We start from the raw sequence: 26,778 nt of genomic DNA on the forward strand, positions 1-26,778 counted from the left end.
CATAAATTTTTTCCAGTAATTCCTAAATTACGTAGTAAATATATACGTATATAGTTCGGTTGCACTATAATAACAACTACCAGAAAATTAAGGTTTGACTTTAGGGAAACCTTATTCATAGTGGATTGTACGTTATAATGGATGACAAATGCTCCCTAAACCAAGCATTTGTGTCGAAATGTTACATTTTTATGTCGTTTAAGTTTAAATAAATAAAACTACTCTAAACCAGAAGGGAACAATTTAATGGAATGACATTAAAAATAATACAGAAGATAAACAATAGAAGAGCTAACAGTTGGAATTCCTGATTCAGTCCATACGAATCTATAATTCGTTTAATATTAGTGGCCGGTTCTATAAAAGTTAAAATATAAATCTGCCTCCAATAGTGATGGTGAAATATAATATTGATTAACTTGCAGTTGAAGGTTCCTATATTTGAAATAAAAGGCCTCATGGGTGTAGTTTTACATGTTTTGGTAAGCTAATATGAGATGCCCGTAGGAAAGACAATGGACCTGATATAGCGTAAACAACATAAGAAAACAACGTTTTGTTTTTCCTTAAATGAAGATGAAATAGTCGAGGTTTTTAGAATTCAGTGGACTGTTGGGTCATTAAAAGATATTGACTCTTTACTGGTAATTGGGTCGTAAAAAGGTTCTGACTCCATAGGTGTAGTTAGGTGATGAGAAGGATTTGTCTCTTTAGTATGATATGGTTGGGTCATGAGGAAGCTTTGACTCTTTAGTGATATAGTTGGATCATGAGGACATTTTTACTGTTATCGATAGTTTGATTATAAAAAAGTGTTGACTCTGTAAATGTATATCTAGGTCAAGAGGAAAGTTTGACTCTAGTGGAATATTTTGTGTCACAAGAAAGTTTCAACTCTTATTGGTAGTTTTGTTCATAAAAAACCTTTGACTCATTAGTGGTATAATTGGGTCAAGAGGAAGTTTTGACTTTTTAGTAGTAGTTGGGACATGAGGAAGTTTGTCAATTTGCTCACTAAGAATATGACGGATTTTTTAACAAGTTTTATAGCAAGGATATCTTTCTATTGTATATAGCTAGTTTTGATGTTAAAACTACATTCATTAACATTCTTCTCGGGCCTCGCATGGCCAGGTGGTTAAGGCACTCGACTCGTAATCCGAGGGTCACTGGTTCAAATCTACGTAGCACCAAACATGCTCGCCCTTTCAGCTGTGTGGGTGTTATAATGTTACAGTCAATCCCACTATTCGTTGATAAAGAGTAGCCCAAGAGTTGACAGTGGGTGATGATGACTAGCTGCCTTCCCTCTAGTCTTACACTGCTAAATTAGGGACGGCTAGCGCAGATAGCTCTCATGTAGCTTTGCGCGAAATTAAAAACAAAACATTATTCTCGATGATTTAACGTTATACCTTATTATGCTATCACTAGACAACAATCAAATGTTTTGAAGTAATCCACTTAGTTTTCTTTGGTTAAACTCCACTACCATCTCTGCGTTCGATATCTAAGATAGGAAGTGTTTTTGTTTTATTAGTTTATTTTCTGAAAAATTCATGAATGTCGTGATGATTTATTATAAATGCGAAATTACGCAAACTTGAGAAACTTTTAACTTTTTCCCGTTGTTAACATACGGTCAATAAACAATCTCAGCCCAGTGTTTCCCCTTACGTAGCTGAATGCCACTGTGTATTCACAATAAAATATTGTCTTAATTAAGTTTCTACAATATAATAAGGAACGAACGAAACTCCAAACACTTTTCTGATAACATAAATCCCAGTAGATCAATATTATGTCTACCGAATAAATACGTTCGTTATGTAAACTCATTCCGTACAGCTACGCTGTCAACGTAACTGTTTTCATTTCTACAAAAACTGTAATTCATTGCATACCGATATGATTCCTCTTTAAAACGAAATGTTTATAATATTTGATGTAGAAACTTAGATAAAGAGAGGAAAAACCAAAATAGAAGTTTGCTGGAAAAAAACAACAGAAGTTAAGACACGGAAACGAGTTCGAAGCGATTGGTTTTGACATTAACTGCCTGACAGGTTATTATATAGTTCTCTCATATTCAGTATATATAAAAAGTAAATTGTACCAAATTTATTTTGAATGTTATTCGCAAGTACGTCTTGTTGATTATTAGGTAACACATTTTATTTGAACATCCTATAATAATTAATGATCATTTAGAATCTATTTGTATGAAATCATTTATCAACTTTAGAAAAACGTATGAGATCACACAGCTTTTTAAACTATTTTTAGGTACTAAATTGTCTGAAGCTCCATGGCTTTGATAGTTCCAGGGTTTATAACATATAATGTAAATAAAAACAACATATATTTGTTTGTTTGTTGCTATCATTAATCGATACTTGATTTTCCCTTTTTTATATTTTACACAGAATAAAAAGAATGGCTCAGTTTTCTAGACCAGTGTTTCTCAACTTGGTGAATGGCTCACCCATGGGTTAATCTAGACCAGTATTTTTCAATTTGGTGAGTGGCTCACCCATGGGTTAATCTAGACCAGTGTTTCTCAATTTGGTGAATGACTCACCCATGGGTTAATCTAGACCAGTGTTTCTCAACTTGGTGAATGGCTCACCCATGGGTTAATCTAGACCAGTGTTTCTCAATTTGGTGAGTGGCTCACCCATGGGTTAATCTAGACCAGTGTTTCTCAATTTGGTGAGTGGCTCACCCAAGGGTTAATGAAGAATCAGTATGAATGAGAATTATGAATTATATAATAAATCCAAGAGCAAAAAAATCACTTGTTATTTTTTATTGTAATTGGAGTTTTGTATTTAATGTATAGTTAAGTCATAATAAATAATTTTACCTTTTAATTTAATGTGTTTATGCCTTTTTTTTCGAACGAGTGTGTGTGTTTTCTTTATAGAAAAGCCACATCGAGCGCTCTGCTGTGTCTATCGGGGGGAATCGAACCCCTGCTTTTAGCGTTGTAAATCTGTAGACTTACCGCTATCCCAGCGGGGACTTTTTCGAACGAACAGTGAGCTGTTGTAAAAATCTTATCGGAATGAATGACATTTAAATGGTTGGAGAGAAGTGTCTGAGCCGAAAGTGTTTATTATACCAAACAAAATTACTCTGCGTGTAAACTGCACTGGTAGAGAACTATCTTAAACATTGGCGTGTATGAAAGCTAAAAATTTCATTTGATGTCATTATTTCTACAGTACAGTAAGTGGTCCACGAAGTTGTCAAATACAACAAGAAGTCAATCAATAGGATGAGGGGTCCACGAGGTTAAAAAAATACAATGAGTAGTCCATGAAATTGACCAATACGGCAAGTGATCCATAAAGTTAACAATGAGGTGTATATGAAGTTGAACTTGTCCATAAAGTTAACCAGTATAGTGAATGGTCCATGTTGTTTAGCAATAGAGTGAGTGGTCCATGGACTTAACTTCCTCAAATTTTATAATAACTTTTTAAAGGATAAAATTCGCTTTTCTTTTTATAACTGGGAAAGTTTAAAATTATTAACTTATTCAGTGTTTATACATTTGTTTTATAATTTAATTAAAATACACAGCATTGGGCTTTCTATAAACTTAGGTTATATCCGCAGCTATTCTAACATATACCTCTGTAAACTTACAACACAGCCTCAGAAACACCATAACGTACATTAACTAGAGCATTCTACAAACATCTTTGCATCATAACCATTCTACGTGGTTCTCTTAGTGTACTGTAAATCCACAAGTTGTCCGTAAGGGGTAATAGATTGGATATTATTCCTGTTTTAAATAATTCTATTGCGTTTGTTATATGTGGCATGACTTTCTTTTATTTATATCACAGTTTGTGAAACACGAGACTAAATTTTCTTTTCTTAAAAATAAAAAAATAAGTTATCATAACTGTTGTGCAATCTCATAATAATTTGTAACTTCATTTCAACACCTAGAACTTTTTGAATTCCAAAAAGGGGTCTCACACATCTAGAATTACAACAATAAAAATCTAACCACTCGTTAATTGTCAGGAGAAAAGAAACAAACCAAAAAAACATTAAAATTTTTCAATTTATTGTGCCTAAGGTTTTACAAGTAAGAAAAAAAAGTGTTTCTTTATTAGTAAATGCTCTTTTCATTTTTAACTAAATACGGTTTCTGTTTGCTTTGGAGCAAAGTCTCATTGGGCTAGTAACTGTATCCACGACGGGAATCGAACCTTGAATTTTAGCGATGTAAACTTCTAAACTTACCGCTTCTCACCGGCGGGACGAACTGCACGCTCGCTGAACAGTATCACTAAACTTGTGATGATGACAAACTCTCTTTGTTAACCTGAAGATGACTTAAAAAGGTCGAAACGTTGTTCTGTGCATTATTTTGATTAATGTGGAGTGTGTGTGTTTATGCCTTAAATCTATGGCAAATCTAAATGGGAATCTCCATACGAACCGTCTTGTGGATACATTACTCCCACGAACATTCGTGATGAAACCTTTTTCAGGTGAACCTTAATTTTTTAGTGCTGATTTTTGTTAAAACTTGAAGTTCGTTTAAAATTTCAGTGATCCCCAAGAGGTACCCTACAAAAATCAACTAGAGTCCTCCTGTAGTGAAAATTACTTAACTTAGCTACTAATAAAACGTTTAAATTTTGAGCGGTAACATTCATATTAACGAAAATCATAAATACCATGTGAAAGTTCTCAAATAACTTAAACTTTAAAATATTATCTTTCAACTTCAATCTATACGACGCTGGTTGGTGGTGATGGGGAGAACAAGGGAACACTTGTATACATTGAAAAATGAAAACCATAATGTGAATTCATTCACATATGTATATGTTCACTTCATAATTTCACACTACTTTTGCCCCCTGGAAAAAAATTCTGCGGGCGCTCATGAATGCACATTACGTTTTCTTCAACCAAAACCAATTCGCTCTAGGGAAACCGAAACTTTAAAGATTTATGATGCTATTTATATAATTCATTCTATTAAAACCTTCAACTCGTACATTATCGCACCCTATTTCTTTTACAACCATTTTCATATACCTCATCCACACCTGAAGCTAAGAACTGATTTCCCAAACATTCGTAAACCTTTTCAGCTCTAGCTTCCCACAAGTTTATCAACACTTGCTCTTTTCATTTGATGCTTTCTCCGTTTTTATTACATACAAGAACAGTCGAAACTTCTTCCTTTGAGCACCCACTTTGTCTCTTATGCCATTTTGTGTTCTTCTTAATTTTTCACATCTGGCCAACTTCAAACAATCCAGCTTATGATGTCACATAACTTTATATTACTCTTTCCAGTTTATTTTTGCTCCCGTTTTCAATCGTTCTCTTATGAGTCACGTGACCACAGAAGTACGTACTGTATGACACAGTTGCATATTAGCTTTCAACCATGTGTATATACATAAATCAGTATCAAGAGGGAAAAGATGAAAAGGCAGAAGGATGGTGAAAGATATGACACAAAATCATACTTCCTGCTCAAAGTTTGTTTATACGTATTAGAATCAAAATTCCCATTTCCAAGCAAATCTAAATCCAATTTTTAATGAAAAGGACCATCATGTAGGGTATTGGAATAAGGAAGAGAACCATCATGTCGGTGTTGGAATAAGGAAGAGAACCATCCATCATGTACGGTGTTGGAATAATGAAGAGAACCATCGTGTCGGTGTTGAAATAATGAAGAGGACCATTATGTATGGTGTTGGAATAAGGAAAAGAACCATCATGTAGGTGTAGGAATAATGAAGAGGACCATCATGTAGGTGTTGAAATAATGAAGAGGATCATCATGTATGGTGTTGGAATAAGGAAGAGAACCATCATGTAGGTGTAGGAATAATGAAGAGAACCATTATGTATGGTGTTGGAATAAGGAAAAGAACCATCATGTAGGTGTAGGAATAATGAAGAGGGCCATCATGTATGGTGTTGGAATAATTAAGAGAACCATCGTTTAGGGTGTTGGAATAATTTAACTTTAAATTCTAATTCTAATTTAATTCTAACCTTAAAAATTTCAATAAGTCCAATCGGCGCTTATTTTTTCTAAACAGTTTCAGGACTAGCATGTATTGGAGGTTCGAATCTCATCACTATACAGTCGGGGTGGGGGAGAGTTGTGGTGCAAGGATCAATCATACTATCTGATTAGAATAGCTGCCTTCACTTTAAACTAACCTCCCAGTGACACAGCAGTATATTTGCGGACTCACAACGTTAGAAATCGGGTTTTGATACCTGTGATGGCAGAATACAGATAGCTCTTTGTGCTTAATTACAAACAGCCCAACCCTTTAGTTTATTATTTGTGAATTAGAGACTGCTAGCGTAGAGAACCCTTGGGCAACTTGGTGCGAAATTTAACAAACAAACTCTTTATTTATCATATTGCATGTTGGTTACTTAATGATTTATGAGACAGGAAACAAAATGTAAATAAAAACACCATAAATAATACGGTTAATATCACTAATTACTACTTTTCTTTATGTTTCTTACATAGAAAATAAGCTAATATTTTTACATAGATTTGTTTGTTTTTGAGTTTCGCGTAAAGCTACACGAGGGCTATCTGCGCTAGCCGTCCCTAATTTAGCAGTATAAGACTAGAGGGAAGGCAGCTAGTCATCACCGCCCACCACCAACTCTTGAGTTACTCTTCTATCAACGGACTGTAGGATTGGCCGTCACATATAACGCCCCCAGAGCTGAAAGGGTGAGCACGTTTGGTATGACATGGATTGAAACCGTGACCCTCAGATTACGAGTCGAGCGCCTTAACCACATGGCCGAACCGTTTTTACGTAAAAATTAGTGGTTTCAGTTGGTATTCAAAATGGGTTAGAACACGTTTATAACTAATGAAACTGATGTTTGTTTTTTTTACTGTATAGTAACGTGAGTGAGCGTGTAACGCAAAACCTTAGGATCGTTTAACACTAAATATACTGAAAAGATAAAGAGCGCGAAAAGTACTCTTTACTGATAACTCAGTAATAAAACTCTTTCGAATAATTAATCGTTTATACTGATTGGTTTACCTCTTTTGAATAAAACATTCTTTATACCGATTGGTTCGCTACTTCATTTGAAAACGAGTCCATTTTAAAATAATTGACTCATATATTTGTTTCTAGTGCTAAAGTAGTCAATGTACATTACAGGAATGTCATGTTTAGCCAAATGTTAATTACACATCGGAAGGTTTTGGATGCAGTCAGAAATGAGTCCCAGATTGGTTTAAGCTAGTAAGAGCTGTCATCCAATCAAAAAAGGAGAAGAAAACTGCAAGCAGAAAAAACGTTAAAACAAGATACTTGGCTCTTCTGAGTAAAAACACTCTTAGACTGTTCTTGGTATGAATGATCAGATCTCAGCCAACGAATGTCATAAGATATAGCTAAAGAACGTTTGTTGTTGTTTCAGTGCACAGAATGCCCTGAATATGTTGAAAATCATCCTTATGGTGGAAATCAAGGTTCAAATAGTATAAGGCAAACATTTTGGTGGTTTTTGCTACAATTTTTTCAAAGCATGAGATCGAAATCTAGACCTTCATGTGAAAAACTGGTCCAGTAGGTTTTCTCTTCATCCCTTTTACCATCATGACACGACAGTTTTCTGTGCGATTTTGTGTGCGTTCTTATGTTTTATGGCAACGCTATGTTGGGGTATCTGTTGTATCTACCGAGATGTATAGAACTCCTGATTTTAACGTTGGTTATTTCGCAGACTAACCACTGTTCTACCGAGGGTCATTACGATTGACTTTTAGGGTTATAAAGACATGTATTATATTGTATCCAGTTATGTATAATGAGATATCTGTCAGCGCATACTTAAAACACAGCTGCTTCGTAGTGCATTCGAAGGCTTATAACGCTACAATTCTGGGTTCGATTCCTGAGTTTGGCACTTCACAAATAGAACTTCTTACACCTTTGCACATAACAACAAACACCCAGTGTCCGTATCTTTGATTATTTACTAAGAAGAAGGCAACTAGTCATCACCACCCACCGCCAACTCTTGGGCTACTATTTTACCAGTGAATAATGGTAAGATGAGTTAATTCAAAGATATAAATGTTATGATAGTAATCAAAACGGTTCTGATCTGGCCAGTGATTTAAATCTACAAACAAAACAAAAACCCAGTGGCGCAGCAGAGCAGACTCTCACCGCTAAAAACCAGGTTTTGATACTCTTGTGGACAGAGCATAGATAGTCCAATATGTAGCTTTGTGTTTAATCTAAACAAACAACCACACACACACACAAACCCTAAAATATGAATAACAATTCTTTTCATCGCAACCGTTAACATTGTTGTAATAACCATAGTTCTACTAAGAATAACAACTCTCGTGAGAACGCGGGAGTGTCTTACTTATTCGCTTTCGCCAATAGAAAACGAGACCAGAATAACGCGTTGGTAATAAACGTATATCATCATTTTTAAACAATTCGCAGGGTCAGATTGCAATGCCGTTATAACTCACGTGATTCGAGCATTTGTACAGGCCAATAATTCTATGAAATCCCTGCCAGCAAGACCGGGATTTCAAGTGTAATAACCAATCTTATAAATAAGTCTGAAACTCTGACTTGCCGAAAAGAACCCATGAATACAAATGACTCGTTTGAGCAAAATTCAGACGGTCCACGAGGGGTGTTCGTGTGTCTTAGAATCACGCTTTTGGTTCGTCTTATGACGATAATGTCACCATCGAATCCCTGCTTGGAGATTCGTTGATAGAAAAAAGCTAAAGCGCTGACTCCTCTATTTTTGGAAAATATATATATTATCTGAAGCATATTATCTTTCTCTTATCATCGCAAATAAATATACGTATATAAATCGAGCTGAATGTTAAAATAAATCCAGTCAAGTCGTTAGGAGACTTCTGTTTAATAGGTGTATGCTTCCAAAATTTATTTTTCTTGCGAATATGAAACAAGTAATGGAAAATACTTTGAAGCATGCATATCTGTTGGAGCCGGACATGAATAAGTTGTTAGCGTGGTTTAACTGTGGATTCAAAAATTCGCTGTACGTGTCCCGTTATCGTAAACTCTCACTTCGCATATTGGAGTCGTGGATAGTTTTAAGGCGAAGGCAACTGGTGAACAACACCCACCGTCAGCTCTTGTCTGACGCAATAATAAGAAATGAGTACTATTGTTATACAGTTGGAGATGTCATAATAAATATTTTTGCCACGGAATATAACATATAATGCGATTTCTAATGATTTCTATTAATTCAATGACCTGCTACGTTATATTATAAAACCGCGATTCACGGTCTGAAGAATAAGATATGTACATGCATCTTGTCTACAGCTACAATATCTTGCTTGACTTGGACTGAAAAGGCCAATGCAATGTATAATATTTCTGTATATCTGACTGCTCCCTCTATGGATTCTGATACATACACAAAAGTAAAGAGCAATGAAAACACTTTTTTATTTTTTTAATTCGTGGTATAGTTGAAAAACTTCCTTGATCCTAGCTAAAGGGCCAGGTAGTTAAGGCACTCGACTCCTAATCTGAGGGTCCCAGGTTTGTATCCCAGTCACACGACATATGCTCGCCCTTTCAGCCGTGAGGGGCGTTATAAGTTACGGTCAATCCCACTATTCGTTGGTAAAAGAGTAGCCCAAGAGTTGATGGTGAGTGGTGATGATTAGCTACCTTTCTTCCAGTCTTACACTGCTAAATTAGGGACGGATAGCGTAGATAGCCCTCGTGTAGCTTCGAGCAAAATTTAAACCAAACCAATCCTAATGACGTAAACACATCTCACGTGCACTGAAAGTTGCAGAAACCGACATGTGGAAAATATAACAATTTAAAGCAAACCAAAAGAAACCCTAGCTCAAGATAGACTAATATTCTGTTAGAAATTAACGACACAGATGAATTAATGATAAAATTAATAATAGCACAAACCATCCAATCGGAATTTTATCTTCACGTCCGATATACATTGAGCAAGCTTTCCACTTCTCTTTTCAAATTATTTAAGAGTATTGCATCATCCACAATAAGAATGCAATAATAATAATATATAGATAGATAGATAAACATATAATTTTAAACTACTGTCAACAATGTTTATAAAAACAGTTTATACATGAATTACTTAAAATACTGTTTAATTAGTAACTTGTTTCACTCAATGACGTCAAAGTTTATCTGATAATTAACATCTTAGTGTCACGTGCTTTACTTATCCCTTTGCCTGTGAGTGTTACAAATTATATCATGACTCAGTGTTAACTATGCTTTAAAGCAGTCTATTCTCCGTACTAAATCTGCTGCTAATGAAGTAGGGTATCCATTGTAGCAGCGACAAAATTTCATGTTATTATTAGCTCAGGTGTTACCTATAGCTTGACAGTCAGTCCTGTTTATTACTAATTACTCTTCAGGTGGCAGTTGCGACTGGTTGCCACGTTTCTTGCGCGATGTCTGCAGAAGATATACGTGTAGAAGACCCACTGGCATAGCGGTATGTCTATTGACTTACAACGATAGGAAGCGTATAGATGGCTCTTTGTGCTTAAGTTGAAACAAAGATATACATATTTTTAAGCCGAATACACGACAGCAATTTCAACTATGATAAAATTTTCACTTTTTCAAGCGCTTCGTGAAACTGAAACGTTCATTCATTTATTTCTGAAGAAATATTAAAAAAAAAAACTATTAAGATATTTGTTGCAACTTTCAGATAATTCTAGAAACAGAATACGGTAATCGTCCGAATAACATAATATTAAAAAAAAAAGCAACGTAAAACTGCGGTTCTAAAGAAACAAATTAGACGTGAATAACAACATATACACATATTAATGTCACTTTACGTTTAACCGATTATTTTCAAACCAGCACGAATGAGAGTTAGTTCCCTTTAGATAAACAAACATGTCTGTTCTCGAACAATGTTCACCTTTTTTTTTTTTAATTGTTTTTACTTTGTAAACATATTTAATTAAAGAAAAATTACTGATACGTAAAGGATTATAATAAATGACATTACTACGTATTAATTCCTGCTACTTAACATATTTTATGAGGATCGTATGATATATTTTTTGGTGAAGTAATATAGCAAGACAATATACTTAACTCATAAGAAGAAATTTGAAAGATAGCAGGTTATCCATAGCGAGCTGTAAATTAATACACATATTAAAAATATATTTTAAAATCTATGTACAGATAATTTTCCTAATAACGTGTATTTTATGACAAGCTAATTTCGCCATCCTTATTTTTGAACTACCGATCATAAGGAAGGCAGCCAGTCGGAAGCACCCTACCACCAATCATTCATGCTAAGGAATTGACTGCCACTTTTATAACACGCCCACATCTTAAAGTCCACCAGCTTCAAGAGAACATAGCGCAGGTCCCTTAATACGAAACATAGAAAACAACGCAAAAAGAAATATTTTATTAGTTTAATAATAAGTGAATTTCATGGTACGCCATAAAGCTATCATTTCGTACAAAGCGTATTGTATTTATTATACTTCCAGCGTGTTTTTGTAGTTATGTATTCTGCATAATTCTATACACATTCACAGCGTGGTATTTTTAAAGGATTTCAACATTTTCCATTACTTCTTCACGTACCCTGCAGCTCATCGACTAACAATGATAAAATCCATGATGATTCGGTTCTCCTCAGTGGATACATTGCAGATGGTTTATTGTGTAGATTTGCACAAAGAAAACAACAACAACCATTAAATTATTAGTAAACAATTTACACTTTAACATTGTATTTATTTTTTAAAATGTAATAACAAGATAAGATAGAATTTGATATATATATATATATTTATTTTTCAATGCCAGGAGACAAGAACGAGACAGAAAATATTTATGACAAAACCCCTTTTTGTTGTTTATTCGGGACAAATCTCATCCTAAAAGCTGGATGTGTAACTTATCGATATTTTTCACATTTACACATAAGTCACTGACTTTAATATCGATTTTTTTTTCATACTGTACAGAAACACCGATGGTAACGAATTCAACACATAACCTTAAAGTGAATAAATCAGATTGTTACATTACATTAATTTACTTTAACCCTCACAGGCCTATCAATAAATTGAACATTCGCGATTCAATTGCAGGAAATGGTTGCTATGGATCAATTTCACTGTACGGTGAATTTGTTTTGTTGTTGTTTTTTATAAACCCACTTTTTTCTGTAAGAAAATTACAATTCTGTTGTCAAGTTTTCCGTACTAATCGTCTTTGTTCTTTTATCGTATTTCAATGTTTCTTCTATATACCTCATTCCATTAAAATGCTTTTCTTTAAGTCTAATGCTTTCTTTGCTGTTTAAATCCAATAAAACACGCTATTTAAAACTTTTATCGTGAAAACGTTTAGTCCCAATTTGGATCTTGAAGTGAAACACTAAATTATTTTTCAATATTTCAAAACGAATAGAATTCCAATTCAGTTGTTTCCAAACCCCGGTAAAACTATATAATTATTCATTTTTGAAATAAAACTAAGGGATTCTCAAGTTGTGTAACACAGATTTCGCATAAACACGGTTTTGCACCATTTGTAGAACAACAACAAAATAGGTATTGATTTTTAATAAAATCCCACAAAAAGAAAACTCGAGAGTTCATAGCTTAAATCATTTCGCAGGTTCTTAGTCCGATTAACAGATATAGTTCTTGAATATTTTATTTTTAAATACAGTGATATCACCATACTAAATATTACAAAATATGTTTATGTTATGGGATTTGACATTTTAAATTTTAATACGTTAGTCACATAATAGGAAATGCATAGCTTACTAGCTCTTATGTAAATTACGCTAAAATTTCGGTTTCGATACCAGCTTTATGTTTTGCACCAAAAAAACAATACAATTCCTCTGTCACACCCAGATGTTAGATAATTAGTAGTCTGAAATCACATGATATTGTGACGTTATAACAAAATTGAACGTGCAATGACCCTGCCTTTTTATTGGCCGTCGTTTTTTAATGTCTTAGAAAGTGTGTTAAATTATTAACCGAAGTAGTTTGGTTGGTTTTTGGAATTTCGCACAAAGCTACTCGAGGGCTATCTGTGCTAGCCGTCCCTAATTTAGCAGTGTAAGACTAGAGGGAAGGCAGCTAGTCATCACCACCCACCGCCAACTCTTGGGCTACTCTTGTACCAACGAATAGTGGGATTGACCGTCACATTATAACGCCCCCACGGCTGGGAGGGCGAGTATGTTTTGGCACGACGCGGGCGCGAACCCGCGACCCTCGGATTACAAGTCGCACGCCTTACGCGCTAGGCCATGCTAGGCCTAACCGAAGTAAACCAACTGTATTAAACCATAACTTTTCTTCTTAAACGAAACGTTTTGCTGCAAAACTTGCGCATAAAGAGCGCTCGAATTAACTATTGCTGTGGATTTCCATTTAAGTCAATCTTAAACATTCCAGGATACGTTAATACGTCCATCACAGATTAAGGCCGATAATTTTATATACACATCAAAAAGTGAAATACATTCCACTTCTTTCGGCATGAACTTACCTCCACAATAGAAAGCACGCGAATTACGCATTTCAAAACAGAAATATTAAAATATGTTTGAAATAATTATGAAATTTTACTTTTATTTTTACTTAGAAATAACGGTGTATAGAATAAACTAGATTTCACTTTAGTTTTTAACTAAGAATTCACATAAGCAAAAAAAATATTTTAACAGTAAAATATTGTTATGCATATATATTAGACTACGTCATAATATCATAAATATCAGTCTTACTGTCTGCCAGATTTATAATTACAATTATTTTCAGCTTAGATAACGGATTTTTTTTTTTACTCTACCAAAACAATTTAAGTAATTTGTAAGACACTGTATTTGGCTAAAATTTTACTCGAGAACTTACGATCATTTCGAGATAGAGGTCCAGAGAAACAGACACTCTATAAGTAATTAAAAAAAGGTATAATAGACATTTTTTACTTTAATTAAAAAAAACATATTTGTCTTGTTTTATACTCTGTGTTTAAGATTAGTATCAAATATTAATTGGTTCCGAGTTCACAAAAATAACAATATAGTCTTAACTGAAATATACAGTAGTTTTATAAGAAAGAGTTACTTCCTTTATTGTATTATTATAAAACATACCATGGAAATACCATCCAATCCTTTCAGTTAATAAAAAAGGGGTTAACAAGAAAAAAGCTATTTTAGTTTACTTAAAATCGAATGTTTATGTAATTTCATTCCTTCAATTCAATTGTTCGAAAGTTACACAAAGTTCGACTCTAACCACTTTATTAAAGTTTCCAGCGATCAGAAAATAAAATAATATAAAAATTGTCAATATGTGTATTAAAACAAATCTTGGTACGTTACCAAAAGACTCGAGATAAATTTTTCAGACATTTTTATGCAAAGGATTAACAATTCATGATGAATTTGGTCACCTTCTTTATAAACACACAATTTTTCAAAACTGACAAGAAGCTATTTTTATAGTGTTGACCAGTTTTTCTTCTTAGAATTTTGGCAAAAAAAAAAGTTCAATTACATAGCCTTATGGCCACGTAATTCATCTATTTAAAGACATCTGACTACGTATCTTATACACAACTTTTCGTCTGTGACGACATATTCCCGTAATTTGTCATTTTTAACAGAAGATTCGAGTTTTTGCATTCAGGTTTCACTGCTTTCTATCCGCCAATCAGTAAAGCTAAACCAGCAACTACGTAATATGAAAGGATCAACTTCTGAAGTCCAGTGTCAGTCCAACAACAGGATAAGCTCTATTCGTGGATGAATACTACTTCCGGAAGTCCCTTTTTGTTTTTTAATCATGGGAAAGTATTTTGTTATATAATTATATTTATATTCAACGCGAGAATAAGATTCTCAAAAGTCTAAAATGAAAACAATAATAAAACCAGCAATAAACAAAACAATGATAGGGTAGTAAACGAAAGAAAAAAACCGTCTGTCACATAAAACGTCGTAGTTTTGAGATATGGCACAAAACGTTTTGTTATCCTTCTATTCTTGTGTCTCCAACTGAAGTTCGGTGCACGTTACTGTGTTTCATTGTTGTTTATCTGTTTTGTTTTTCTTTTCGTATTTATGTGTACGGCCACATTTATGCCAACCAGTAACAAAATATTGGAGCAAAACGTTTGTACATGCACGTACAAATGTGAATACACATGTGCCGGAAATTAGGCTTAGCTTTTCGAGTGCACCCACTAAAGATGGCGATGATCACTTCCTCTCTAAAAGTCGAAAACCAAAAAAAAAAAAGAAACAATTAAAGTTACAACACTATAACATAAGTACATGGAAAATAAACTATTCTAGAAGAATCAACAATTAAACTATGACTTAGTAGATTAATCAACACTGCTGTACACATTATATTCTAATCTTTTTCTGAAATACATAACCCTAATGTGGTGTTAAATGCTATTTATTAAACATCTATAAATATAATGGGTGATGTTTATAAATATTTAGCATATTTAGTCAGAGGGAAGACATGATACTTATACATATAGCACTAGCGTTTCTTAAAAAAAAAGTACCTACAATTATTCCACATGATTTGTAAAAAATGTTCACAAACAATTTTGGGTTTTCAATACAGCAGTTGTGGAAGTTCATATCGCCAAAATCTACTTTAACTACCCTTCCAAGCCTTATTTTCATCTTTTTATGTTTATCTTTTTCTTATTTTAACCAATTTCTAATTTTCTTATGCAAGACTAGCGAACTGGAGGTTAAGAGTAATAGTGTTATCCCCACCGTAATACGGGTGCTACTTCCTCAGTCACCTCCAAAACCTGGGATACATTTTATAATCCCATGTTGTAGCTTGTACCCTAAGATCCTTTTTTAAAAATATGCAACGTATTCTATTTCATGTTGATGTGTTTTGGTTTATGGCTTGAAATATTTTATGGTTATAATAGACACACACACAATTACTTTTAAAGTTAGTCATAAAAATATCAGAAAAAGAACATGCCCTGGACAAGCGTTTCTCAACCTTTTCTATACTAGGAACCGGCTAGCTGCCTCCTTAAACTGTTGTGGACACTATAATACAAGTACAACGAAAAAACATTTTGAGTTACACATGAATATTCTAGAAGTTCTTGTTTGGTTTCGTGAAACTCTATGGATCGACGTTGGTCCGCAGACCTGTGGTGGAGAAACACTTCTCGAGACACAAAGATGTCACGTGACTAGAACGACAGCAGACATATTGGTAATATATACCCACATACAAATTCAGTGTAAATCAAACGAAAACTGAACAGTAACTATAGAACGATACACCGTGACTTATAAAATGTTTCGTTACAAAAGTTCTGTGCTTTTTATTTCTTACAGAACCAACTTTAATACATAAAATTATGAAAGAATCTGAAAATACTGGTTTATGGCATGCAGATAGGTTTAGGGTTTACCGATAAATCCCCACCAACAAGCAGTTATTTAGGTAAACCACACATTAATAAGAACCCTTCGTAAGACTTTTTTTTTTCACTGACTTAGATCCTTGAATTTCCTAAAAACGAGGACCAACACGACAGACCTGTATCTCCACTTCAGATTACACTCTGAGGTCTGTATCTCCACTTCAGACTACACTCTGAGGTCTGTATCTCCACTTCAGATTACACTCTGAGGTCAGGGTGTAACTGAAGTTTGTTTTCGAGTGATTGAATGTTAATCAAATCCCGCAACACAACATTAAAAATTATTCCTTACTTCTAAAAGTATAACACGCTTTGCCAGTTTGTTTTTATAACACGCGCACAATAGCCGAAAAAACACACAATGTGATGTTAAGTAACACATTTTCTCACATAAAAAAATCATTTTTTTTTACCAAACGAACACGATTTTTAACCAAACAGACACAAAAAAGAAATACAATGTTCAGTTCTCTGGAGGACTGAATATGATTATTCCTACACCGTTTTAGTTTTATTTGTTTATTAAAATATTATAATAGTTTTATTAGAGAGTGACGAAAATACTTTATTAGTACGGGAGTAGATAGAAAGATTACATAATTACAGAGAAATTTACACTTCGAAAAGCATTTATGTTAAGGATGACAAATTTTAAATCATGCCCTATATATTACTTCTGAAAAACACGCATCAGTAAAACAGCGTGAGAAGACGTCATAACACGTACACATTTTTCTATATAATGTATTACGCGAATTTTCTATCTCACTATAATCTGAAACTTAAGGGACAAAACATGCGCACTTTGCCTACTCTGCTTGGCCCTCTTGGGCACCCTCCCACCCCCAGATCCACCACCACCACACAGAAAACATGCAAGAATAAAGTAATGGTTCTCATACGCTTCATCCATACTGAACTTGATGGGCACCCGGCTCGTACAAGCTAGCTGCAGCCAACCCTTCCGACATTCCTGCTGGTTGGTTGAAAATGAGCCTCTGAGATTGGGCCTGAGGGAGAGAAAACAGCCCTGAACTGTAGAGATGGCGACCATTTTCGTTTTAAGTTATAGTACAGTCGAGTATAAAATGCACACACGTTTTTATTATAAACAAGAGAATATCAGTAAGAAATCATGTTTAAAAGTTTTAAACAGACGAAACTCATGCATGTTTCAGTAGTTCATTCTTCCCAGGCAGAGCGGATACAGACATGCTGTTAATTAAACAAAGGGAAAAAACAATAATTGAAAATTAAATATTAAAAGAACAAAAGTTGTCAATTTCAGCTTAACTAAAGTGTCAACTAAAGGTTGCTCAGAGTAGTTTGATAGCACACTGAATGAAAATATTTGTATAATAAGTTGTTAGTGTAAATATTATACAAATTCAGAACTTCAAGCTCAATACGAATCGCACGAAATCCATAATAGCGTCATTAGTTTCTCGTGTTTGTATCATGTACAAAGTACTCGAATTGAGTCCTCGAGTTCGAGTCATAAAAACAGTTTCACGTCTTCAAGGTAAAAAAACATCTTCAAGAAGCACTTAATTCAAGTATAAACAAACACAGTCAGCATGCAGTATTTGTCGTTCTTACTTCAACTTTACTAACAATTAGCTTTATTAGGACCTTGGAAATTAAAACCATGTAACAAATTTACATTAATGACAGTATCATAAAAGTAGATTAAAACCAGATGCTACTGAAATGTGAAATATTCTATTGTATAAATAACCTTTAAAACTAAAAGAGAACGATTGAATTGCTAACCAGACTTAAAAAATAAGTCTTTTTACATGTTAAGAAGTTTATAATCTGTAGGGTGTGTGTTTTCATATAGCAAAACCACATTGAGCTATCTACCGAGGGGAATCGAGCCTTCAATTTTAACATTGTAAATCCGAAGTCTTACCACTATCCCACCAGGGGATATAAACTGTAGCCATGCACTGAATTCGTAAAATGCTATTTTATCATGTAGGACATGACCGTTTATATAAACAAAACCATATAGAGAACATTTTAAACTACACTTTCAAGAGCAAAATATAACTATAAAACCAACTTTTTGTATACATGCTGTTCGAATGGTGTCAATAGGTGCATTCAAATAGTATTTAAGGTGCTACCTACAATTCTACCACAATTACAACCAACAAGGTGTTTAATGTCATACTTATAATACTAACCTATTATAAAAATTATGTTTCCAGTAATTTTGGATTCATATTTAGCTTATGCAGCGATTACACTACGTAACAAAATTTTTACTTTTTCTTGTTCCTGGGCAGAAAGTGTTATTTCCTAATTGCTTGTACCTAAAGTAAATGGAAAAGGCCTATTTTTCTCTTCAAACTTTGCTTTTGTGACCTGGGAGCATATAATGAAAACATGATGGGAGACTATATTTGGGGGCTGATACGTGAAAGTGATTTACATTACAGTCGCAAGTCTCGAAAAACTACTTACTTCTAAACATTTTTGTATAACTTTAGTATAAATATATGTAAATCTTGATTCATATGTTGTTTTATTCAGACCTTATGTAAATGAAAATGTGCAAATTTGCCATTTTTTGCATAGAAAATAGGTGAATTTCTAAATTTCATTATCCAGGTCACAAAAGCAAAGTTTGAAGGGAATAATGGCCATTTTCTGTACTTTTACAACTTAAGCAATTAAGAAATAACACATACTATCCAGGAACAAAATTTGTGTCACATAATGTTCTAGGAGGAGGTTTTATTACAATTTATCTGCTTATTCAAAAACCCAGTTTTGTTATGTGTTACATGTCATGTGTTTGTATATATATATATGCAAGTAACATCAGAAGTTTCACATCATAGTGACAAACTTGGTATTTGTTTAGTTGTCTTTACTGTGACACTCTTTCTCCTAAGCACATTATCTGAGCGAAAATAACCAATGGAAGAACAAATAAAAATGAATGACGCAAGCAAATGGTAATTATAAAATCAGATCAACTAAAGATGTTTCAAACATACATTTGCAGTTCAAACGGAACAATAGACAACACATACTACGCTAATATATTTCATTAACTTGTACGTTAAGCCTTTTAACGTACAAGTGAAAGGAGTTGAATAAACAAGTAAAAATGACACATTAAAAAAATGTTCGATTTTGATAGAAATCAGTTCAATTAATCGTATCAAACAGACTTTGACAGACCCCGATTTTTTTTATGAAATTGCGAGAGAAGAACAAATATACTGATTAATAATACAGTTTTTTCGGAGCCACATGCATGTATATGATTTTTTTTCATAATTTATTTAGGGATATTGTAACGAGAAAAAGGCAAGTAAAACACCTATACATGATATTATTCAATTAAAGTTTTTCATATCACAAGTGTTCTGTCATATGTTACCATAAGATAATTGTCGCAACCAAAACAAGTCACGCGTTAATTCAAAATCCAGTTCAACTACAGACTGTAGAAACGAGTTGGAACTTTTTACTAGTAATCTACTGCAGTAATTACATAAACAGAGTTGACGGTTATCTCTTAATAAGCGACCTGGACTGCAAACATTTTTGTTGCGGTTATTTACTAGAAACGTTTATGTTATTTGTTATGTTAATAATAAACCTACTCCCACACGCCAGATAAGCTGAGATAATAAGAGCAGAGGATGTCAGAACGTCTGCTAATACGGTAGACAAGAAAATGTAATTTAATAAAAACAAACAGTCATTTTCCTTCACTAGCGATTTGCCCAGTTTTCGGCAAGGGACCTTTTCCGTCAAGACGGCGTGGATAAAACCAGATTAGGTTTCCTTAATGGTGGGGGAAAGTAGCACTATGAAGAAGAGTAGGAGGGCTGTGGGACGTGACACTGCGGGCGCAGAATTTGGTTACGTTTGTCACCCAAAATGTCGCAAACAAACTTCCAACCTGCCGCTTGAGGGAGGTACTTTTTATTCTTTGAAAATTTCTTTCTTGACTCCAATTTATCTGAATTGATTTTTGTTGTTCGAGAAAAGATGGGAAAGGAGGAAATCAACAGCAGAAAGCTCTTATAGAAGATTTAGAAAAGAAAAACTAACGACACGTAATCGAACTTAGATTAGTAAGCTGTGTTTCAGTCTTATCATTTGTACCTAGATTCTGCTATAGTGGACTTTCCTTGTTACCAACATATCAACTTTTCCCAGACTTACACAGTATAGCTTTTAGAGAGAGTCACTTAGGATTTCTCCATGGTAACGCTTGATGTTTTTTGGTTGTTTTTTTCTAGTAGACTGTGACAAATAATTGAAAGTTTTTTTTTCTTAAATTTTAAATCTGAAGTCTTCTAACCAGATACTTTATATTTTACTGTCGTTAACCATTAAAGCATGCGAATAGGTTAAGATCTTAAAAACTTTGTTCTCGTCATAGGATTAGATCTTTACATCGTTTTTAAAATGTATTTTAACCGCTAACTCGTGAAACTGAAAGTGGCTGCTTTGCAATGTTGAGTATACAAACTTAATTTGTGACAAAGGGCGACATTCTGTTTGTTTATTTGTTTTTAAGCACAAAGATACAAAATAAATTATCTGTGCTCTGACTGTTACGGGTATCGAAATTTGATTTTTACCGTTATGAACCCTCGGATTTACTATTGTGCTACGGGAGTGGTAGAGCAAGGAAGATGTCATCGAGGTCACGTGACTAGTGTAATAATTATGGGTATGCGTGATTCTACGTAAATTACTCATTTTCTTAATTTTTACACGAAATGTAAAGCACACAGTAATTCGCTGTCTCCACGGTAAGACTAAGGGTTTACTGTGCCAAAAATCGGGTTTCGATACCTGCGACAGGCATGACGCAGATAACACGTTGTGTAATTTTATGGTTATAAACAAACAAAGCAACTTTTTGTAAATGGATATTAATGAGAATGAAATAACCTGGCGTTTTCACTCATCTCTGAAAGGAATGCCTGGTCAGTTTTTATATAATACTCAAAATACTATTATCAAATACCAGTTTTAACTCGAAAACCTATTAACTCATAGAATCGTCTTTGTTAATCATTGTATATCCACAGACACTATAGCAAGATCCATACTCTGGTCGACAGGTTTGCATGGAAATCCATTATAACAGAATAACTCAGTGTTGTCACATTAATGTAAATGTTATTGTTCCCACCTGTGATTGGACATTGGCTCCGAGTGAGGATACGGACTGGTAGGAGTCACCACCGTTCATGCTCATGTTATACATTCCGTCACTAGGTGGCACTGCTCCAGGTGGTGGAGGTGGACTGATCATTTGTCCTTGGCTTGACGGCACCATACTGTATGCAGCAGCGCCACCTACAGATACTTAAAATGTTTACAGTGTGTTACAAATATGTATTAAGGATTAGCACCAAGTTTACTAAACTACATCACTAAACTTTAAGTGGGAAAATACAAAGCAGAATAGAAGCCACATAACTTCACTTAGTATCTGTGTAGTTTGGATACACAGGGAAAATAGATATATCATGTTGAAAGAAAAAGGCTTAGAGACGAATTACATATGAACATGTGCCACGTAATTTAATAACTTAACGCCTGCTGTACTTACTAATTAAAGATTGTTATTTTTCTTTCGGCTAAAGTGATATTAACCAGAATAACTACGAATCTTTACGTTCGTGATATTTACTATTACTTACAATTGTTTATAAGCTGTAAATCTATTTATTTGTCTCATCTGTTTTCGTCCTAATGATAAATCAACCTTATTCAGTGTTTCATTCGAGTTCAGACGAATCACGTGTTCGAAAAGGATCGAGTTTTAAGCCAATACATCAGTTCCTGTCAGTTACCACGATATTTTGTCGACCAACAAAAAAAAGGGGGGGTCTCAATAAAATCCAAATAATTTTTTCTTTCTAATAAACTTCAACCGTTCAACCGGTTCAAATTATCGATGCCAACCGAAAATGGCGTATCCGCCTTCTCCCTTTCTTTGCTAAACATAAACATCTGAAAATGAGTCAAGTTTGCTGTGTATAATTTAATACACTGGCAAACTTTAAACATGAACCTGGTCACAGCTGTAACCTACTAACAGTTGTCATGAATAAAGTTATGAATACACATTTCTTAGTCTTCCTATCAGTTATTTTCTTTTCTTTTTCAAAGACAAAAAAAAAGTCATTTTAATTGTTTTCAACACTACCGAAAGCCACTTTCCTCTGTCATTCACAATTGTTACAAACGATGGCGTAATGTTAGACTTTGTTATTCTTTTATTCTTAAAAACAAGATAGCCATTAATAAAAATGGAATATGCCAAGTCTAAAAACTGGATGATTGATGAAAACAGAAAACAGCACAGTAATTGTTATATTATTAATACAATCGTCTCTTCGTACACATATACACACACAAAAAAGCACAAATAGATTTCTTTAACTCAAATACCTTCGAAAAGAAGCAACATAAGTTGCCTTTCGGAATGACTACAGATTTTAATTATTCACAAGCATACGACATCTAAACGTTACCTACATAACTTGTAAATGTGCGACACTTAACCTACACAAACCACATATATGTGATACTCAGGAGTTTACCTACACAAACTGCAGACATTTCTTGCTTGTATTCATAATTGTTTAATGCTTTTAGTGATTTACATTCACAGCCTTACTAAACAATAAATGGGATTTGAGACTAAATTGTTCTGGTAACATATTTTTTACAATGATCTTGTCCTGTTACTGAAGATAAGTGGTCCCTGTCCTATTTCTGGACGCTAAAACTAGGGTAATTAGTCATATGTTTGCAATGCAAAAAGTGATTTATTTAACTTCAAGATAACTTAATATTTGTGAAACTATACTAATACTGAACGAACGTTAGAGTAATCAAGACAGATGATTCTTATAATATCAAAACAGTTTATTCGAGAAACGCCTTCCATCTCTATACATACATGTGATCTGAAACTCGCTTGATCGCTTAAAAGAATTTTTCCGTCGTTTTAGCCTCGTTTTTTCTCCCTTCTTTTATTTGCCCCCTTCCCACTCACCATTCCTTTCATTGGAGCCAAGCCATCAACAAATGAAACAAGCAAGAAAAAGGAATCGGTGACGTAACCCAGACACAATGTAATCCCGAGAGAAACGGAAAACCGAGCAGTTTTTTGGACACTTGCAAGAGAAGAGTGATGATATTAAAGGAGTAGGAAGGAGAAACAGGCGTGTCTGTAGGAGAGAGTGACTAGATGTCTTAATACATCATGTCCAATAATGTATTGAGCTATCTGGTCACTACATCATACAGTACAGTACGAAAAGCACGAACGATTAAAGAGTTAGTGTCAACACTGACGTATTGATGTTATTTAATTCTGAAATGTGAACAAAATGAATGATTGTCTCTTGCTTACGAAACTACATCCGAGTCGACAGGTCTGGAGTCCAATTCAAATAAGCCCAACAAAATAAGAAAAACAAACTCATCAGTGTAAAGTAGATTATGTTAGGTAACAAATGTTTGTTTTGTTTGTTTGTTTGTTTGTTTTGGAATTTCGCACAAAGCTACTCGAGGGCTATCTGTGCTAGCCGTCCCTAATTTAGCAGTGTAAGACCAGAGGGAAGGCAGCTAGTCATCACCACCCACCGCCAACTCTTGGGCTACTCTTTTACCAACGAATAGTGGGATTGACCGTCACATTATACACCCCCACGGCTGGGAGGGCGAGCATGTTTAGCGCGACGCGGGCGCGAACCCGCGACCCTCGGATTACGAGTCGCACGCCTTACGCGCTTGGCCATGCCAGGTAACAAATGACGCCAGAGTTGTATATCGTTGTTCCGATAGTGTTGTTATCGTATAATATTCAATTAGCTACAATAAACGTCAACGAAAATAAAGCTTAGAGACTCCTGCGAAAAGAAATAAGACAAACTAAGTATAATGTCGCTTTTCTTACAATGCATGGGACCACTAGCTATAGTGTCACAAGCTGGGCATACAGACAGTCATCTATTTACGAATGAATCCCAGGGCACAACTAGTTATACTAATAAAAAATAAGAATTGACACACCACAGGTCAGGAATTTCGAAAGAGTCAAAGTCATTGACTGAAAACAGAAGAGAAAAACCTGATGAATTATATACAGTAGCCAAAGCGAACATTTCAGACTGTGGTAATGAATATAAAATACAAACCTCGCGCGCGAGTCTCACGTCCCTATACAAGAGGTCTTCCTCTTAAGTTTCAAAACTAAACTAACTAATCCGTAAGCAAACTTTCTAGAAAAGGAGTGCTCAAGCGGCAGAATTACTAATTAAATTAAAAGTGTTTTCTCAATATAATTAACAAAATATGTGCAAGAAAGGGTATATAATACAGGAAGCAGCATATATATCAGCACCAATGTACTAACTGCCCTCTAGTAACAATTTTGTCAATTAAAAATTTAATTAATGGATTTAAAGACTAGCTAATCTGCAGGGCAATGCAGCATTTATGCTCAAATAGCTTTGTGAATTAAGACTTCACAAGTATTCCATCAAATAATATTTAAGTTAACTTCGGTAATCTTACTCGTATCTGTCTGCTTTTTTGTTTTTTGTTGGGATAAAATTTAAACATTGTTCTGGGCGTGCAACGAATTGGCAGAGAAAATAAAATTGGTCGTGTGAGTGAAAAGATAAATTAAATAAATACACTGTTAAAAATAATTATCCTAATTCTGACATGTCACGACCTAGATAAATTTGATGAAATGTTATATTTAACCAGTTTAAAACAGCTTACATCGTAATATAAATGATGTTTCAACCACTCCTACGCTTGTCGTATCTCACCGAAACGCCGTGGTATTGGGTAAAAGACTTTGTTAGCTTTGAATATAGCAAATATAGTGTAATTGACACATTATTATACATTCGTCTGTATTTTCAGTAAGAATTTCTTAGACAAACAAACACAATTGGATACAACCCTGAAAATGATGTTAAGAAATAAATGACAACAGCCGCTCTTCTCAGAGTCAAAAACAAACGGAAAAAAAAATGATTGATTTAATGGATAGGATTATCCGCACTGTACTTAGTTCCTCCATTTATCACCAGTTAGGACTCATTTCTTCTACGACTAAAAACAAGTCCAGGAAGACTAAACACAAGTCCTTCTCTCCCTGATTCAGAAGATATAGAAATAGCCGACTTTCAATGCACAAATTTTGTTTATCTAACTGTGAACGAACAGTTCTACCAACGAAAGAGTTCACTCCAACGTAATGTTGTCCGACCATTGGTGGTAAAAAAAAATTCCTCGAGTTCATGAAACCTACAAGTTTACTTCAGTTTTCACTAGTAACTTATACGACAAGCAGCGAGTACCAGTAGATGTGGCTGAATGGGGTATAAAACGTAACGTACGTCGTTAAAAGTTCATCAGAAAGTCGTAATGGCGCTCGAATCGTTCGGGTTTTACTTCCACGTCTATCGTTAAGTAGTGGGGTTAGCCATATTGTTTAAGCCAAAGCAGTTCATATTATATGTTGAGCTTTTGATGGACGAGTGCCCCATCTGCATAAAATGTGCCGTTTATCTTCCCAAAATATCCATAAGAATACTGCTGGTCACTTTCTAAATATTTAACTATTTTTACAACTTTTGTTAGAAAAGGAACTAAACAATTATAAATAACACATAGTAACAACAGCTTCCAGGTACAGAGTTCTCAACTATACTGTTGAAAATCGAAGAAGTCTCTTTCCGTTTTGTAATATTTATACTGTTCATATCACTACACAGTTCCAACAATATTTACACTATTCATATCACTACACAGTTCCAACAATATTTACACTATTCATAGCACTACACAGTTCCAACAATATTTACACTATTCATAGCACTACACAGTTCCAACAATATTTACACTATTCATATCACTACACTCTTGATGACGATAAACCCACTCGAAATAAGAAAATGACCTGGGAAGGTCGAAACTCTCTCTTTCTTAACCTGAAGATTACTTAGGAAGGTCGAAATGTTGTTCTCTCCTTATCATTAAAAGTGTTAATACCCATACCAGCCGATCTGAGATGCATATCAACACACCATTCCAACAATATTCACCCAGATCATATCACCACACTGTTCCAACAATATTTACAGTTCATATCGCTATACTGTTCCAACAATATTTACAGTTCATA

At 34.3% G+C, this 26,778-nt stretch overlaps 1 protein-coding gene and 1 long non-coding RNA gene across 8 annotated transcripts in view; one reads left to right on the forward strand and one right to left on the reverse strand.

Moving 5' to 3' along the window:
• Window positions 1-2,939, forward strand: part of LOC143243055 (uncharacterized) — a 44,607-nt gene extending 41,668 nt beyond the window's left edge. The window contains exon 4 of the long non-coding RNA XR_013023815.1: window positions 2,427-2,939. This is a non-coding gene — a long non-coding RNA (uncharacterized LOC143243055). The remainder of the gene's footprint in view (window positions 1-2,426) is intronic.
• Window positions 2,940-11,881: 8,942 nt separating this feature from the next.
• LOC143243050 (homeobox protein extradenticle-like) overlaps window positions 11,882-26,778 on the reverse strand; it is a 227,750-nt gene continuing 212,853 nt past the window's right edge. For 2 of the 7 annotated variants that reach the window (XM_076486694.1, XM_076486739.1), the window contains 3 exons: window positions 21,748-21,923; window positions 17,474-17,581; window positions 11,882-15,362 (listed from right to left, as the gene is read on the reverse strand). In XM_076486694.1, the coding sequence (XP_076342809.1) occupies window positions 17,477-17,581; window positions 21,748-21,923 (281 nt within the window). In that variant the 3' untranslated portion in view covers window positions 11,882-15,362; window positions 17,474-17,476. The remainder of the gene's footprint in view (window positions 15,363-17,473; window positions 17,582-21,747; window positions 21,924-26,778) is intronic. The other 5 variants (XM_076486705.1, XM_076486750.1, XM_076486728.1 and 2 more) reach the window with 5 other exon arrangements.

This window comes from Tachypleus tridentatus, chromosome 2, assembly GCF_004210375.1.
Source record: "Tachypleus tridentatus isolate NWPU-2018 chromosome 2, ASM421037v1, whole genome shotgun sequence".
NCBI lineage: Eukaryota > Metazoa > Arthropoda > Merostomata > Xiphosura > Limulidae > Tachypleus > Tachypleus tridentatus.